Source organism: Anomalospiza imberbis, chromosome 22, assembly GCF_031753505.1.
Source record: "Anomalospiza imberbis isolate Cuckoo-Finch-1a 21T00152 chromosome 22, ASM3175350v1, whole genome shotgun sequence".
Classification (NCBI taxonomy): Eukaryota; Metazoa; Chordata; class Aves; order Passeriformes; family Viduidae; genus Anomalospiza; species Anomalospiza imberbis.
The window spans coordinates 5,958,210-5,974,971 of NC_089702.1; the positions used below are offsets into that span (position 1 = coordinate 5,958,210).

Genomic DNA, 16,762 nt, shown 5'->3' on the forward strand with positions numbered 1-16,762 from the left:
CTGGGAGGGTTCCCAGCTCTGAGCAGTGTCAGCAGTGCCACAGCTCGGGGTCACCGCCCTGGACACGGCTGTCACCTCCCCAGCCTGGAGACCGAATCGCAGATTCCTGACTCAAGCTGTCCAAGGAAATCACTCCGAAAATCAATTCCCATGGATCAGCAGCAGGAAGGGGAGAAGCTGCCCCTGCAGGACCCAGGATCGATGGCTCCTGTGTGCCCAGGGCAGGGCATGGAGCGGGATTGGGATCGTGATGGAAAATGGAAACAGCCCCAAAACAGAGCTGGGTGTGGCAGAGGGCAGGGAAGTTGGGAATCCGTGGGGAAAAATGCTCTGGGGATGGATGGATGGATGGATGGATGGATGGATGGATGGATGGAATCCATGGATGGATGGACAGGTGGACAGACAGACAGGGAAAAATCAGAAGGCTCTGGCTCCAGCATTTCCCAACTCCCAGAGTTTGCTGGGAGGAGCCAGGACCCCATCCCAGGGCTTGGGATTTGTTTCTGATCCCTTCTCTGGACAGGCAGAGCAAAGGGCAGGGGCTGGAGAGGCCAGGGAGCTGGGCAGGGCTGAGGAAGGGCTGCGAGGAGGAGGAAGAAGAAGGGGAAGAGGAAGGGGAGGAGGGGCTGCAGGGGACACACATCAAGACCGAATATCAATTCCCTTAATAAGAGACCGAGGAAGTTCCTAAACCCATCAAAGCCTCCACAACCACACAGTCCTGGAATGGTTTGGGTGGGAAGGACCTTAAATCCCATCCAGGGCCACCTCTGCCATGGCAGGGCCACCTCACACTGTCCCAGAGAGCCTCAAATCCCTTCCAGCCTGGCCTGGAACACTTCCAGGGATCCAGGGACAGCCGCAACTTCTCTGGGAATTCCAATCCAGCCCCTCAGGGAGGAATTCCTTCCCAAAATCCCATCCAAACCCCGTCACTTCCATGAGAGGAGGAACGGGAAGGAGCAGCAGAAGGGACTGTGACCCTCCAGCCTGTCATGTGGCCACCAGCAGCTGCCAGGGCAAAGCCCAGAGCCAGGCACGGGGCCCTTGGCATCCCAAATCCCTCTCCATGAGGGATGAATCCTCACAGGGAAGCCACAAGGGGAAGGATCCAAGCCAAGCCCACGGCGTTTCCAACCCTTTGCCCCACAAGGCCGGAGTCTCCAAAGGGCTCAGTTCCACCAGGGAGCATTCGGGGAGGGCATTTTTCCTGGCTCAGAGGGTTTGGGACCACGGCAATCCCACAGCCACACTCAGCCCAGCCCCATCCTTGGCACAGGAGACCCAATTCACCCAAATCTTGGCTCTGCCACCCCCACGATGGGCTTGGAGCCCATCCCGGAGCTCAGCAGCTCCATCCACAGCACCGAGCCATGATCCCGCAACCTCCAGGCAGGATTTGGGTGGCACTGCCCCTGTGCGTGACTCCTGCTGGCACCTGGGCACTGCCAGGCGTGGGAGAGGCTGGGAAAAGCTGGGTGGGTGTCCCGGGGGGGGCTGGGAAGGCCAGGAATGCTCCTGGCGGGGGTGTGGAGAGCAGCCCCTGTTTCTGAGAGCGCAGGTAGCACGTTGGTGGTTGGTCACCGCCTGCCGTGCCAGCCCGGTTAGTCACAGCTCATTAAAAATCAGAAAAGCTGGGGGAAAAAATATCTCAGAGCCGCGGCTGAGGCCTCTGAGATGCAGGAAAACGTGCTCAGGGATGGAAAACACGGGGTGAAATCCTGCAGGGATTCGCTGTCAGCCTGAGCAGCCACGGGACAGGGACGCCGCGGGGACATGTGACACATCCCTCTGGCCGCAGGGCGCGGGGACACCGAGCCGGGCCCTCGCGGGGCTGGTAGCACATCCCACCTCGAGAGGCTGCGGGTGACGCGAGGACAAGGCCAGGGCGCTGTGCCACCCCTCGGGCCGCTGAGCAAGCCCTGCTGTCCCCTGCTGTCCCCTCCTGTCCTGCCGGGCACACGGGGGGCACAGCCGCGTCCCCCCGCCCGCCGCCTCCCACCAGCGGCAGTCAGAAGCTGTCCAGGCAGCGGGGCTTAGTCAAGCAAAAGGAGGGCAGCAGCAGCTGCCTGCAGCCCTGCGCCTCCTCCTCGTCCTCCTCCTCCCTTCAGAGCCAGGCATGGCACAGCCCACGCCATCTGTGCCCACCTGTGAGGGGCTGGGACCATCCCCAGGCCATCCCAGAGGTCACCTGTGAGGGGCTGGGACCATCCCCAGGCCACCCCAGAGGTCACCTGTGAGGGGTTGGGACTGTCCTCAGGCTGGGCCTTCTGTCCCTTCCCGGGGCAGTGTCCACCTGTGAGGGGCTGGTACCACCCCAAGGCCACTCCAGAGCCCATCTGGGACCACCCCAGCCCACAACATCTGTCCCTTTCAGGGGCAGAGCCCCCTCTGAGGGTCTGGGACCACCCCCAGGCCACTCCAGAGCCCCCTGTGGGGGTCTGAGACCACTCCCAGGCCACTCCAGAGCCCCCTGAGGGGGTTTGGGACCACCCCATCCACCCCACCCATCCTTCCCGGGGCACAGCTCTTCCCGGGAGCCTGCAGACCCTGCACCCCCCCATCCCCACGTCCCCCCCCGCGGTGCATACCCACGAGCAGCGCTGGCAGCCGGTAGTCCCCGGGCTCGCTGGCTCTGCCCGGCTCCCGCAGCCTCGCCACGGCTCGGGGGGAAGCTCCAGGGGGCTGCTTTGCCCAGCGGGGCAGCATCGCGGGGGAAGCGGCGGGAGGCTCGGAGCGCGGCTGGCCGATCTGCGCGACAAACACACGCGGCTCATCGCATCTGCTTAAGCCGGGCCGGGCACGGTCCCGCCGAACATTTTTGGCATTTAAAGCCGTGCTCCGGGCCCGGCAGCTCGGCTCTGAGCAGCCGGATCGGGCGGCGCTGGCTGCCGCTGCTAATTAAACGCGGGGTGGGCTCATTACGGAACCACGAGAGGGTGGCACCGACCTGATCGCGCAGCTCTGACCTCGCAGGCGTGCGGCGGCTGTCACCTCGCATCCAGCGCCGCCACCGCCACCTCAAAACCAGCGCCGCCACCGTCACCTCACATCCAGCGCCGAGTCCTCCGCGCCGGGCAGCGGAGCCGCAGCGAGGCCGCGCTGCTGCCGAGCGCTCCCCGCTCCTGTCCCCGCGCTACCGAGGGGTTCCCAGGGCCGGCATTCCCCTCTCCCGCTCCTCTGTCAGTTCCCATCGCTTCCCCTCACATCCTGTCCCTGCCCTGGCAGCTTTCCCCCCGCCCGTTGCCGGTTTGTCCCTCCGCTCTCTCCGCTGGGCGCGGACGCTTCTCGCTCTGTTTTCTGCCGTTCCGGAGCTTCCTGCGGGTCCTCCGGGGATTTTTTTCCCCCTCTCCTTCCCCTGGAAATGTCAGCGTGCCCCCTCAAGCGCATCACATGGGCCGGGCAGTGCCAGCAGCCGGGCAGCGCCAGCAGTGCCCGGATTGTTGCGCTGCCCTCCCCGTATCGCTGGCACGAGCTGCCGGTGCCACCCATGGGGCTCTCCCCGTGCTGCCACCACCCCCAGGAGCCAGCCCCGAGGGAGCCAGGGTGTCCCCGGTGTCACCGAGCTGTGCCCGGCCCCGGGCACCGACACCCCGAAATGTGCCCGGCTGTCAGCTGATCGATCCGCAGCCGAACCCCCGCGGGAGCTCTGGGAAGGAATTCCAGCGGTTTTCTGGGTTTGTCCCCAGGACACGGCGCTGGTCACTCTGGGCAGGGTCAGGCCATAACCTTCACGGACGGGATTGGCCATTCCCAAAATTCCCAGGGTGAGGAGATGATCCCGAAGGAAGGAGGAGCAGTGAACACCTGAGGGGCGCAGCCCGCTCCTCCTGCTCCATCCAAACCCATAAAACCATCCCTGCCCCCACATTTTGGGGGGTTTTCGCACGATGCCACCCCCGAAGTTTCGAGGAGATGCTGCCCCAACCAAAGGGACCCCAAGCCGAACGTCAGCCCACCCCACAGGGCTGTGACCCCCCCAGGGTTATCTCAATCCAAACGCTGATGCCACAGGACAAAAAATCTTGGAATTTTGGGATCGATAAGGCTGGAAAAGCCCTCCAAGCATTCCCCCAGCGCTGATGTGTCACTGCTAACCTGTGTCCCCAAGTGCCACCTCCACGTGACCTTTAACCCCCTGCAGGGATGGTGAATCCACCCCTCCCTGGGCAGCTCTGCCAACCCTTTCCCTGAAGAAATTGTCCCTGATATCCAATTTAAACTTCCCCTGGCGCCTTTCCTGTCATCCTAAACCCACCAGGACACTTGCACTGCGTTGTCCTCTTGCACTGGAAGGCCTCACCCACCTCATCACTTCCAACTTTTCCCGGTTTCCCTCAATTTTTTTTCCAGCAATGGGAAGAAGCTTGGAGAATTTCAATCTTATTTCTGCCTTCCCCATCCCCGCCGTTTCTCTCTTCTGGCATCCCAAAGGTTCTCCCCGAGCCTTGATGGCTCAGGTGGTTCTAGCTGAGAAGACCTGGGATTCAGGAATGCTCACACCCCCTTGGATTTTCCTGATTTTTGATGCTGGGGAAACTGAGGCATGGAAGGAGCAGCAGCAAGAGTGCTCACAGTTCCCAGCCCAGGCGAAGCAGGGCAAGAAGGGAGAAATTCCAGAGCCCTGAGCTCCTGCTTGGAGCCTATCCAGGCTCCCCAGCAGTCGCTGCTGTGAGTCACAGCTGGCACAGGCGGCACTCACGACACCAGGAACATTCCCAAAAAATTCCTTCTCCTTGCAGCTGAGCACTCTGGGCCTGTTCCCGCACCCCACATGCGCCGCGGGAGATTTCCCCCCCTTCTCTCCCTCTCTTTGGGAAATTTTTCCCGCACGTTTATGTCCTGTTAATATCCAATATTATCCATGCAAGGTGGATTCCTGCCTGGAGGAGAGGTGGGAAATGCTCCGAAAAAAAAAGGAAAAAAAAAGCTTGGATGCACAAACGGCGAGGAGAGGTGACCAAGGACTGGCAGCAGGGACAGGGACAGGGAAGGGACAGGGAAGGGACAGGGAAGGGACAGGGACAGGGACAGGGACAGGGACAGGGACAGGGACAGGGATAGGGACAGGGACAGGGATAAGGACAGGGACCTGTAGCTCCAGGGAAGGCGCTCCCTGCCCCTGGAATAACTCGGGAATAGCGGAGATTTTCCCGGGAAAATGCTGCAAGACAAACGCGACTCGGTTTTATTGTCCTTCCGTGACCTTTTAATTGTGATTGCGCTGCTGATGAGGGGTTAATGAGCTACCACCTCCCTGTCACCCCCTGTCCCCGCGGTCCCCGCTGTCCCCCATTCCACAGGGACTGGAGCTGCCGCGCTCCAATCAAAACACGATTACAAAACAAGGCTACAATTAATTTTCTTTTATTAACATGAAGACAGAAATATAAAAACTTGTCAATTATATCTATTATATAAATGCCATTATGTATTATGCCACGGGATAGGGGAAGGAGCCGAGGGCAGCTCCAGCACCCGGGTTTATCCCGGGATAAATCCCAGCCAGCATCACCTATGCCTGGCACTGCTGTGCCAACACGGGGACAGTTCCCAGCAGGGTCCAGCTGTCCCCAGGGGAAGTGCCACCATTCCCTGTACCCTGAAACCCCCCGGAAAGGAGGGAAATGCCTGGATTTAAACCAAAAACCCGAGTTTTTTTCCCCACTTTGGGCTTTCCCAAGGCGGTAACTTTCCTGTGGCACAACCCTGAGCTGGCAGGGTGGTGACAAAGGTGTCACCCCACGGCTGGTGACACCGCTGGAGCCACGGCGTGTCCATGAGGCAATTCCCAGGAAAAAGCCGCTAAAAGTGGCTCTGACACATCGGGCGTGAGACATCCGCATTCACACCTGCGCTCCCGGACACGGTTTCGCTCTCAGCAGCTCCCGGGGAGCCGCTGGATGCTCCATTAGTTCCCTGCTCCGTTCATTCCCTGCTCCATTCCTGCTCCATCCCTGCTCCATCCCAGCTCCATCCCTGCTCCTTCCCCATTCCGTTTCTGATCCATTTGGGGTGGGAACAGTGGGACAGTCACGGATCAGGGTTTGGGGTGGGAACAGTCACAGATCGGGGTTGGGATGGGAACAGTGGGACAGTCATGGACTGGGGGTTGGGCTGGGAACAGTCACGGATCGGGGTTGGGGTGGGAACAGTGGAGCAGTCACGGATGGGGAATGCGGGTGCCCTCCCATATTGGGCATGGACAGCGGGGCTTTGTGCCCTGCCCAGTCTATAGAGCAATATTCGCACAGGCGGTGCCCTCACAGTGGCACACAGGGGCCTTTGTGTCACCAGCACGGCCACCAGAGATGGGGACAAACAGAGCCCTGGAGGGGGAGGATCGGGGATGTGCCACGCCAGGGATGACACAGAGGGGCTACCCAGGAGGGCAGGGACACTGGGGGGCCAAAACCAGCTCGGCCGTGCTGCCCGTGGTTGGGTCAGCATGGCTTAGGGCGGGGGTGGGGGTGCCGGGCAGGGCTGGATGTGCCCATGGGTGGTGTCAGGTGGGAATGGCTGTGCCCATTCCCTGTGGGATGTCAGTGCCAGGTGGGGATGGCTGTGCCTATTCCCTGGGGCGGTGCCAGGTGGGGATGGATGTGTCCATCCCTGCGGGATGGCAGTGCCAGGTGAATATGAATGTGCCCCATTCCCTGTGGGATACTGGTGCCAGGGGGGGATGGCTGTGCCCCATTCCCTTGGGCAGTGCCACGTCAGAACCTGGTCAGGAAATGCTTCCCTAGATCCCCGAATCCCCAAATTCCTGCTCCTCGCGCCACAACCCCAATCCCTGCTCCGGGAAAGGCCGCGCCAGGACCCGAGCTGTGCCCCGAGGCGGGGACAGCGACAGCGGCACAGGCAGGACACACCAGACCCAACCCCGACCCTGGGGGGTCCCGAATGCAAGCCCCTCTCCAGGCGGACAGAAAAACCTCTTCCCCTCGGAGGCGGCGAGTGCCGCTGAGGTATCGGATCGGGAGGAACCCGAGCTGAGCAGCGGCAAAAAAAAAAAACCCTTTAAAGACCTTTTGGCACCGCGCGGCTCCGAGCCTGTCACAGCTGAAGGGCCCGGAAATGCGGCTCCTGATCAAACGCAGCCAAGTGACGGCTGCTGAGTTCTCAAATCGCACCAAAAAAACTCCTCAAAGCCCGAGCAGAAGCAGCCGGAGGTGTCGCGGCAGCTCCGGGGATGGCTCAGCCTGCTCGGATCCGCGGCCAACATCTGCCGAGCCTGGCATCGCCCTCGGCGCTGGCAGCGCCCGGCGCCGCTCCCAGACGGGAGCTGCCAAGCGGTGCCAGGTGGAGCCGAGGGGATTTTGGCATCCGCAGGTCCCCTCCAGCCTCCCACGGCCCCGCTCTCATCCCAAGCTGTTCCCGCGGCCGCCCCGGCACCCTCTGGAGCAGCCCGTGGATTTGGGGTTTTGCTCCTCAGCTGGTGGCAGAGCCCAGCCCCTCCTGGAGAAGCGAGAATTTGTTCCCCGGAGCCGAGCGGAGCCTGGCACAGCCTCCCGGGGCTGCAGCAACACCTCCGGGGCCCGGCTGGCGCCCGGCGCGCCCGGCGCCCACCGCCTGCACCCGGCGCCCTGGCACGGCCCCAAACCCCGCTGCTCCAGAACCTTTTTCCCGTTTCCTTTGCTCACTTCGCTCAGATCGGCCGCAGCATCGGGAGATGTGCCCGTTTCTGCCTTAAAATATCCCAAAAATCCACCCGCGGGAGGGGGAAGGGGAAGGGACAAGCACCAGGAGCAGCGCTGGGTGCAGGGCCCGGGCCAGAAGATTCAAGATTTGGGGAGAGGAGAGAGGGAAAAGCCTCGGCAAGGGCAGCGCTGCCGAGGGGACACAAAGCCTCCCCTCACGAAGGTTTGGGATCTTTGGAAGGATCCCAGGAGGGTTTGGGATGCAGGGAACCCCAAAATTCACCTCCTGCCATAGCTGGAGACATCTCCCGCTGTCCCAGGCTGCTCCAACCTGGCCTTGGACGCTTTCAGGGATGAGATTTTCTCCCCTTTTCGTGCAGGAAGACCCCAAAATGCCACAGGAGAGGTCTCGAACCTCCTGGATGTGCCACTGCCAGGCTGTCCCTGCTCCCAAGGGACAATCTGCAGCATGGGATAAATCCAGGGGGGTCACTCCGACCCCTGGGAGCTGCTCCCGCCAGGACCATCCTGCTCCAGGGATGCTGCTGGAGACCCAAACCTCACCTGGTTTGAAAAATTTATTTCCATTTATTTCCTCCGGACTGAACCATTTCCAAAGCCCCAGCGATCCTGGGGGCTTTTTCCAGGTGTTTTGGCAGCTCCCATCTCCATCCCCTGGGGACCCCCCCAGCAGCTCCCACCTCACCTGGGGACCTCTGCTCTTCCTCCAAAGGCAGCGCCGGCATTTCAATCAAGTCCGGGGCTGCGGCCGGTGCCAAAATCAGCGGTTAAATGGCATTTCCCGACCTCTCCGTTTATACCCCCGCGCTCTTTGCCCGCTCGGAAACTGCGGGAGGGAGCGATTTAAAGGCGTCCGAGAGCAATTCTTAAATTAACGATTTGCAAATGGTTTAATTGAGGTCCTGGTCTGGCTCTTTTGCAGCGGAGAGGTTCTGAATCATCGCTGTTTGTTGGGTTTTATTGTGAATTTCAGGCCCTGGGCTCCCATAAAAGCTTTAAAACCTCGCCTAGGGCTGGGAGTTGTGGCTTAAACTGGGCTGAGAGTTGTGGTTTAAACTGGGCACGGGCGGATGGGGGTGAGGAAAAGGGAATTGGGGGGGAAAATAGGAGAGGGGAGCAGGAAATGAGGAAGTTGGGGGGTGCTAACAGCCCTCCTGGGGAATTTCTGTGGCTTTGTGTAAGGATTTTGCACAAATGAAAATAAAATTTGGGGTGGTTGGAGGGAGGGGAGGCTCAGCCCTGTGGTTCGGGATGAGGGATCCCCGCTGAGGGTGGGGATTTGGGGTTTTAAGGATGAAATGGGAGTTTGGACAGGGCTTGGAGCAAGCTGGGGTGATGGGAGGTGGCCCTGTCCATGGCAGGGGGTGGGAATGGGTGGGCTCGGAGGTCCCTTCCCGCCCAAATCCTTCTGGGATTCCAGAACTTCACACATCCAGGGATTGCAGATGGAGAAATGGACTCGGGAGGGGATTTTGGGTGGAGAGGGGCTGGGGTGGAATTCCCAGAGCAGCTGTGGCTGCCCCTGGATCCCTGGAAGTGCCCCAGGCCAGGCTGGATGGGGCTTGGAGCCACCTGGGATGGTGGGAGGTGTCCATGCCTGATGGGATTTAAGGTTCTTCCATCCCAAACCGTTCTCTGACCCCATTAACATCCCATAAAGAACCCATAAAGATCCCATAAAGAGCCCATTCCCCACCAACACCTCAGATCCCAGGTGTGGGGCTGAGCCCGTTGGTCTCGGACCTTTCCCAAAATCCATCTTCAGGCAGGGCAGGAGGGGATGGAAGGGACTGGGAAAAGATGGAAGGGATTGGGAGGGAATGGAAGGGATTGGGATGGTGTGGAAGGGACTGAAAGGGATGGGGCTGAAAGGGACTGGGAGGGGTTGGAGGGCACTGGGATGGGATGGAAGGGATTGGGAGGGGATGGAAGGGACTGCGATGGGATGGAAGGGACTGGAAGGGGGTGCAAGGAACCGGGAAGGGATGGAAGAAACGGGGAAGGAGGCACCGGGAGGGGCTGGAAGGAGCCGGGAATGGCTGGAAGGCTCCGGGAATGGCTGGAAGGAGCCGGGAATGGCTGGAAGGCTCCGGGAGGGGATGGAAGGCTCCGGGAAGGGCTGGAAGGAACCGGGAACGGCTGGAAGGCTCCGGGAAGGGCTGGAAGCCCTCGCAGGCAGCCAAGGCCGCTCCCGTCTGCTCCAACTCCTCTGCCGGCGCTCTAATTGCGGCACATCAGACGGTAATTATAGGTGCAGTAATTATAGGTACAGCTCTGACGAGGCTGCAGCCGTCAGGCGGCTCTGGCAGGAGCAGCCGCGGGGAGCCGGGGCCGCATCCTCCCCCCCGCTCCCGGCTCTATTTTGGGGAGCTCTCGGCGCTGCCCCGGCCCCCGGCCACCTGCTCATCCCTCAGGGTGAGCGCCGGCCCCATCCCGCTCGCCGGGATGGAAAAGCGGCTCCAGGCCGCGGATGGCGGGGAATTTTTACCGGGGAATTGTTTCCACCGGGGGATTTTTAGCGGGGAATTAATTTCACCGCAGCCGGAGCTTCTCCCGGGGTGGATCGCGTGTGGATGAGGCCCGGAATTCCCAGGGGGAAGGGTCTGGAACGTGGCTGCGTTTGGGAAAAGCAGGGGGCAAGCAGCGAGGGTGGCCAGGGGGCAACCGGGGCCAGGAGCCAGCGAGGGAACACAGGAGCGCAGACAGCTCCAGAGAGGAAGAGGAGGAGGAGGGTGAGGAGGATGGGGAGAAGGAGGAGGAGATTGAGGAGAAGGAGGAAGAGAATGGGGATGAGGAGAAGGAGGATGAAGATGATGAGGAGGTTGAGAATGAGGAGGATGAGAAGGAGGATGAGGAGAAGGAGGATGAAGATGAGGAGGATGATGAGGAGGATGCACAGGATGAGGAGGATGAGAATGAGGAGAAGGAGGATGAGAATGAGGAGGATGAGGAGAAGGAGGAGGAGGATGATGAGGATGATGAGAACGATGAGAAGGATGAGGAATATAAGAATGAGGAGGATGAGGACAAGGCAGATGAGGAGGAGGAGGATGAAGACACCACTGTTGTGCCCCAATTTTACAAGAGGGAGAGGAAGATGCCCATAGGGGAGGAGAGATAATTGTGATAATTGTGATAATTGTAATTAAAAGGGAAACAGCAGGAGGGAGTGCCAGGCACGGGAGAGGGCAGTGGGGACCGGGGGATGGGGACAAACTTCCTCTGTCCCACGGGGTTGGGGACAATATTTTCCTTTCTCCCACTGGGATGGGGACAACCCTTCCCCTGTCCCAGCATGGTGGGAACAATCCCTTCCCCTGTCGCAGGGTGTCTGGGGACAACCTTTCTTTGTCCCATGGGGTTGGGGACACCCCTTCTGTGTCCCATGGGATGGGGACAACCTGTCTCTATGGGATGGGGACACTTTCCCCTGTCCCACAGGTTTGGGGACAACCCGTCGCCTGTCCCAGGGGACACTGTGGCACCTGGGACATGCTGTCCTCTGCTCTGGGACACCTGTGGCCATCACCCCTTCCTCTGGGAAGCCACAAGCATTCCCACCATTCCCACACAGAATTCCCAGCTCATCCCATCCCAGCCGGCTCCTGTCACCTTCAGCAGGGCTTTGGTGACAAAACCCGAGGACTTTTGGTGACAAAAACCACCTCCACCCCCTCCCTGGCTGCCTCCAGGGCTTTTCCGGGCCGGAACCCGGGATGAAAGCGGCGCCAGTTTCCTCCAGGTGTTCAAAACCCTCGGGAAGGGTCAGGAGGCGCTTTGGGGCCTGGAGACAAAACTCATTAATGTCCCCATTAGCGGTGGCCTCACTGGCGCTGTCACCTCTGCGGCGCTTTCATCCCCCCAGACAGAGGCGGAAAAGCAGACGGGAGGCAGGGAAAATGTTCCAAAGGGTCGGGAAAAGGGTTTTTTTCCGTCATTGTTGCTCCTGATCCCACATAAATGTCCTTCGGGATGTCACCCTGGCGCTCGTGACTCAGGAGATGCCACCAAGGGTTTATGGACCCTGCTTTGGGGCTGGGGGGGGAGAGGGGTCGGGAGGGGCTTTCCTGGTTGGAAAAGTTTCCCCAAATCCCACAAATCCTACAAATCCTACAAATCCTACACTCAGCTCTCTGTGCTTCCTGTGCTGGGTTTGACACCTCCAGGAGCTGCCTGAGCCATTCAGCCACTGGATCCCGAAGGATCATCACCGCTGAATCCCAAAAAACCATTGCCATGAAATCCCCAGAACTGAAGGATCATCACCAATGGATCCCAAAGAGTCACCACTGAATCCCAAAAACCCATCACCACTAAATGCCAAAAAAGTCACCATTGAATCCCAAAAAAAATCACCAATGAATCCCAAAACTCCACTGAATCCCAAAAAACCGTCACCATTGAATCCCAAAAATGTATTGCCTCTGAATCCCAAAGAAACACCATTGAATCCCAAGAAGTTGTCACCACTGAATTCCAAAGACCCATCACCACTGAATCCTGAAAAGTCACCACTGGATCCCAAAGGAGTATCACCACTGAATCCCAAAAAAGCCACCACTGAATCCCAAAGAACCATCACCACGGAATCCTCCCCAAAAATCACCATTGTATCGCCAGAACCCATCACCACTGAGTCCCAAAACACCACTGAGTCCTGAAAAACCATCACCACCAAATCCCAAAAAACCCATCTCCACTGAATCCCAAAAAGTCACCACTGAATCCCAAAGGACCATCACCACTGAATCCCAAAGAACCATCACTGCTGAATCCCTCCCCAGAATCACCATTGAATCCCAAAAATGGTGGGACCCTCTAAAACATCCCAAAACCAGGACAAGAACCTCCTAAAACATCCCAAAAAATGGGTGTGACCCTCTAATACATCCCAAAAATCAGGCAGGAACCTCCTAAAATCATCCCAAAAATTGGGTGGGACCCTCTAAAACATCCCAAAATTGGGCCTCCAGGTGCTGCCCTCACCCACCATGGCCTGGCTCCCGGGAGAGGGGCGGGGGAAGAGTGAAAATCATGGAATTGTGGAAAATCTAGGGAAAAGGGGAGGACGCTGTCGGCCCCTGGTACTGACCTGGAGACTTTAAACAAAGGGAACACAGTCCTGGCTTCTTCCCGCCCGCAATTCCATGGAGCCCTGGGTAGGGACAGGAAAGGAGGAGATTCATGAATGTTCACGGGAAATTCCAGCCGAGAATTTTTTATTTTTGTTGGCTTTTTTTTTTTCCCCGGGAATTTGGATAGGCGGAAAGAAAGAAATTAATCAGAGCAAGCGAAACACAGAGAAAAACCTGAAATAAAAGAACGGCGGGAAAGGGGTGGGAGTGGAAGGTGGAGAGGGATGGGGAAAAGAGGGAAAATCCCACTGGATCCCATGGGTTCCATGGATGTAGGGCTGGGAATGGTGTCCCTACAAGAGGGAATTTGTTCCTGCTTGTGGGGAGAGGAACATCCCAAAATAGGGAGGGGAGCATCCCAAAATAGGGAGGGGAATATCCCAAAATAGGGAGGGGAATATCCTAAAATTAGGAAGGGAATATCCCAAAGTAAGGAGAGAAACATCCCAAAACAGGGATCAGAATATCCCAGAACAAGAAGAAGAATATCCCAAAATAGGGAGAGGAAAATCCCAAAACAGGGAGGAGACTACCCCAAAATAGGGAGAGGAACATCCTAAAACAGGGATCAGAATATCCCAGAACAAGGAGAGGAATATCCCAAAAGAAGAAAGGAAATATCCCAAAAGAGGGAAGAGAACATCCCTAAAGAGGGAGAGGAATATTCCAAAACAAGGGGGGGAATATCCCAAAAGAGGGATCAGAATATCCTAAAACAGGGAAGAGAATATCCTGAAATAGGGAGAGGAATATCCTAAAACAAGGAGAGGATTATCCCAAAAGAAGGGGAGGAATATCCCATAGCAGGGAAGGGAAATATCCCAAACCAGGCTGCAAACCAACCCCAAAAGATCCCATTCCACATCTTTGGGGTCCCGGGTTTTTATTGGGAAGAGTTAAGGGCATGGAAGGATAAAAATCTTGGGTTTTTGTGGGTTTTTACTGGGGAATGCGTAGAAAGGATCTTTTTACCCCAAAGTGAAGCTGCATGGGCTCGGTGTCCTGCTGGGCCCAAACCCCAAAATCCCATTCCCACACCCAGTTTTGGGGTCTGACCCCTTGGACTTGCCCTGACACCCTCCCCACGAGCCACCACGACCCCATAATGGATATGGGGGAACTTTTTGGGGAAAAAGGGGATGCTCAGGGCTCTCCCCCATGGATTCAGATCCATCCCACCCATCCTGCCGGCCCCAAATCCCAAAAAATCCAATTCCCGTGCCCAGTTTTAGGGTCTGACCCCTTTCCCTTCCACTGCCCCTGTGAACAACCATTATCCTTTAATGGATATAGGGGAATTTGGGAAGGGAAAAGGGGATTCACAGCCCCTTCTACCCCATGGATCCAGATCTAGATCATCCCACTCATCCTTCCAGCCCCAAATCCCAAAAATCCCATTCCCATGCCCAATTTTGGGGTCTGACCCCATTCCCTCACACTGTCCCTGTGAACAACCACAACCCCATAATGGATATGGGGGAATTTGGGGAGGGAAAAGGGGATTCACAGCCCCTTCTACCCCATGGATCCAGACCCAGAAAATCCCATTCCCAATCTGCTGATCCCAAGGCATTCCTTGATCCTACAAAACATACCAGAGCTGCTCTGAGCCTTTGTTTTTGGGGTTGTGGGGTCACGGGCTGACCAGGACAGGTGAAGAGGGGACACAGACTCCACTAAGATCCCTTTTTCTGCCAGGACAAGGGTGGGAAAGGGATCCACGAAATTTCCTGCACCCCAAAACCCCCCTAGAGGACAAAAAACCCGGCCAAACACTTTTATCCCCATTTCCCCTGGATTTTTGGGGTGGTTTTGAGGGATTTTTGTGGCTCCCAGCGATGGATCTGAAATCTGGGAGGGAATTTCATGGTCGCTGTGAGTAAATCATCTCTGAGGCGTAAGAAAAGCAGGGAAACAAAAAACCAATAAAACCCATGGAATGTGAGTGGAAAATCCTTTGGAAATTTGCTTTATTCCTTTGTTTTGATAATGGAGGAGGGGATGAATTATTTATGCCGCGTTTTGCAACCTGCCAGGAAAACCTGCGGGAATCTCCTTCCTCTCCCTGGTGACACCTGAGAGGAGAAAATTTGGGAATTTTAGGGGGAAAAAGAGAAAGGAGGAGGCCAAAGGCGGCTCCTTCGGTTTTCCAGGGAGAATGGAGCTCTCCAATCCCCTCCTAGGGATTTTGGAGGGAAAGGGAAGGCTGGGGGTGTTCCCAGCTGGGATCATGAATTCCCAACTGGAACCATGAATTCCAAACTGGAACCGTTAATTCCAAACTGGGACCATGAATTCCCAACTGGGATCATGAATTCCCAAGTGGAATTGTCAATTCCCAGCTGGAACCATGAATTTCCAACTAGGATCATGAATTTCCAAGTGGAATTGTCAATTCCCAGCTGGAAACATGAATTCCCAAGTGGGATCATGAATTGCCAGGCTTTGATCTCGGCATCACCTGCACGCCCTCGAGGCCGGGACCTGCCCTGGGAACACCCACTTTTCCCAAAGTTTGGATGGAAGGGAGACAAAAGCTGGGAAAATTCCCCAATTTTCGCTCTCCGGGGTTATTTTAGCTGGGATGGGGCAGCCAAAAATTCCCTCAAATTCCGGGAATGCGAGCCCATGGAGAATCCAACCCACCCCAGGCGCCGATTCCCAGGGTTCTGCGGGAGCAGGGCATTTTATGGGATTTGGAAGCCCCGAGGGAGCAGCAGAGGTGGCCCAGAGCCCACCTGAGACCCTCGGGGAGGGGACGGGGCTGTGTCACCTGCGGGGGACAAAAGGGAGGCAGAGATGGATTTGGGAGATTCCCGGGGGAAGGAGCGGGGCTTGGCGGGGTGGAGGAGGAGGAGGAGGAGGGCAGGGAAGGCTCCATCGCGGTGTCCTTGAGAGTCCTTTGCAGGCTCTCGCGGCTCGGGAAGGGCTGAAAATCCCCGAGAGCTCCCGGCTTTGATGGCCAGGACCGCGGGGAGGGAGAGAGGGGGGGACGGAGGGAGGGAGCAGGAGCGGGGGAAGGAGGGGACAGGACCTGGACACCCTTTGGAGGGGACGCTGCCACACCCTGACAGGACCTGGGCACCTTTGGGGGGCACAGCGCCACACCCTGACAGGACCTGGGGACATTGCCACACCCTGACAGGACACGGAGATCCTTTGGAGGGGACACTGCCTCACCGTTCCCTGACAGGACCTGGGGAAGGAGGGGACAGCGCCACACCCTGACAGGACCAGTCTGCAGCTGGGATTCAGCCCCCACAGTTCCCAGTTCAGAGCTGGAATTTATCTCCCACATTTCCCAGTTTGGAACTGGGACTCAGCTCCCACATTTCCCAGTTTGGAGCTGGATTTCAGCTTCAACATTTCCCATTTTGGAGCTGGATTTCAGCTTCCACATTTCCCAGTTTGGAGCTGGATTTCAGCTTCCACATTTCCCAGTTTGCAGCTGGAATTGAGCTCAGGCATTTCCCAGTTTGGGGCTGGGATTCATCTCCCACATTTCCCAGCTTTTCGCTGTTCCCGGATCACCAAACTCCTCCTCTGCCTCCGCAATCAGAACATTTCAGCAGCGAGAGAACAACACAAACAACCCCGAAGTGTTTTTGTCCCTTCCCTTCCCTCCCACCCTCTCCATCATCTGCTGGAGATGAATCTCAAAAAAAAAAAATTCTTTAAAAAATAGAGAAAAAACCCAAACCCCATCATTTGCAAGGATTCTGAAAGTGGAAAGCAAGCGAGGGGAGGGGGGAGGGATAAAATAAAAATAAAATAAAAGCAGCTGACGGCAAAGTTTCATTGTCCCCGAGCTGCCATCGAGGAGGGCTCAGCCTGAAGAGCCCTCGAGTCCCGCAGCACCTGCAGCGGCACGGGGAGGGAGGGGAGGGAGGGGTCTCAGAATGCTGAGAATCCTCGTGGGGACGGATTTGGGATGTCCCCAAAGCCTGGCGGGGATGGGGGTGC

General features: G+C 57.6%; 1 protein-coding gene across 6 annotated transcripts in view; it reads right to left on the bottom strand.

The window, feature by feature from the left end:
* SRCIN1 (SRC kinase signaling inhibitor 1) overlaps positions 1–16,762 on the bottom strand; it is a 67,328-nt gene that overhangs the window by 47,387 nt on the left and 3,179 nt on the right. For 4 of the 6 annotated variants that reach the window (XM_068211825.1, XM_068211827.1, XM_068211832.1 and 1 more), the window contains exons 1-2: positions 2,954–3,019; positions 2,595–2,754 (exon numbers count right to left, since the gene is read on the bottom strand). The exons of 1 other annotated variant lie outside the window; for it this stretch is intronic. In XM_068211825.1, the coding sequence (XP_068067926.1) occupies positions 2,595–2,754; positions 2,954–3,004 (211 nt within the window). In that variant the 5' untranslated portion in view covers positions 3,005–3,019. Of the gene's footprint in view, positions 1–2,594; positions 2,755–2,953; positions 3,020–12,756; positions 12,820–16,762 lie in introns of those variants that run through there. One more of the 6 variants, XM_068211828.1, reaches the window with a different exon arrangement.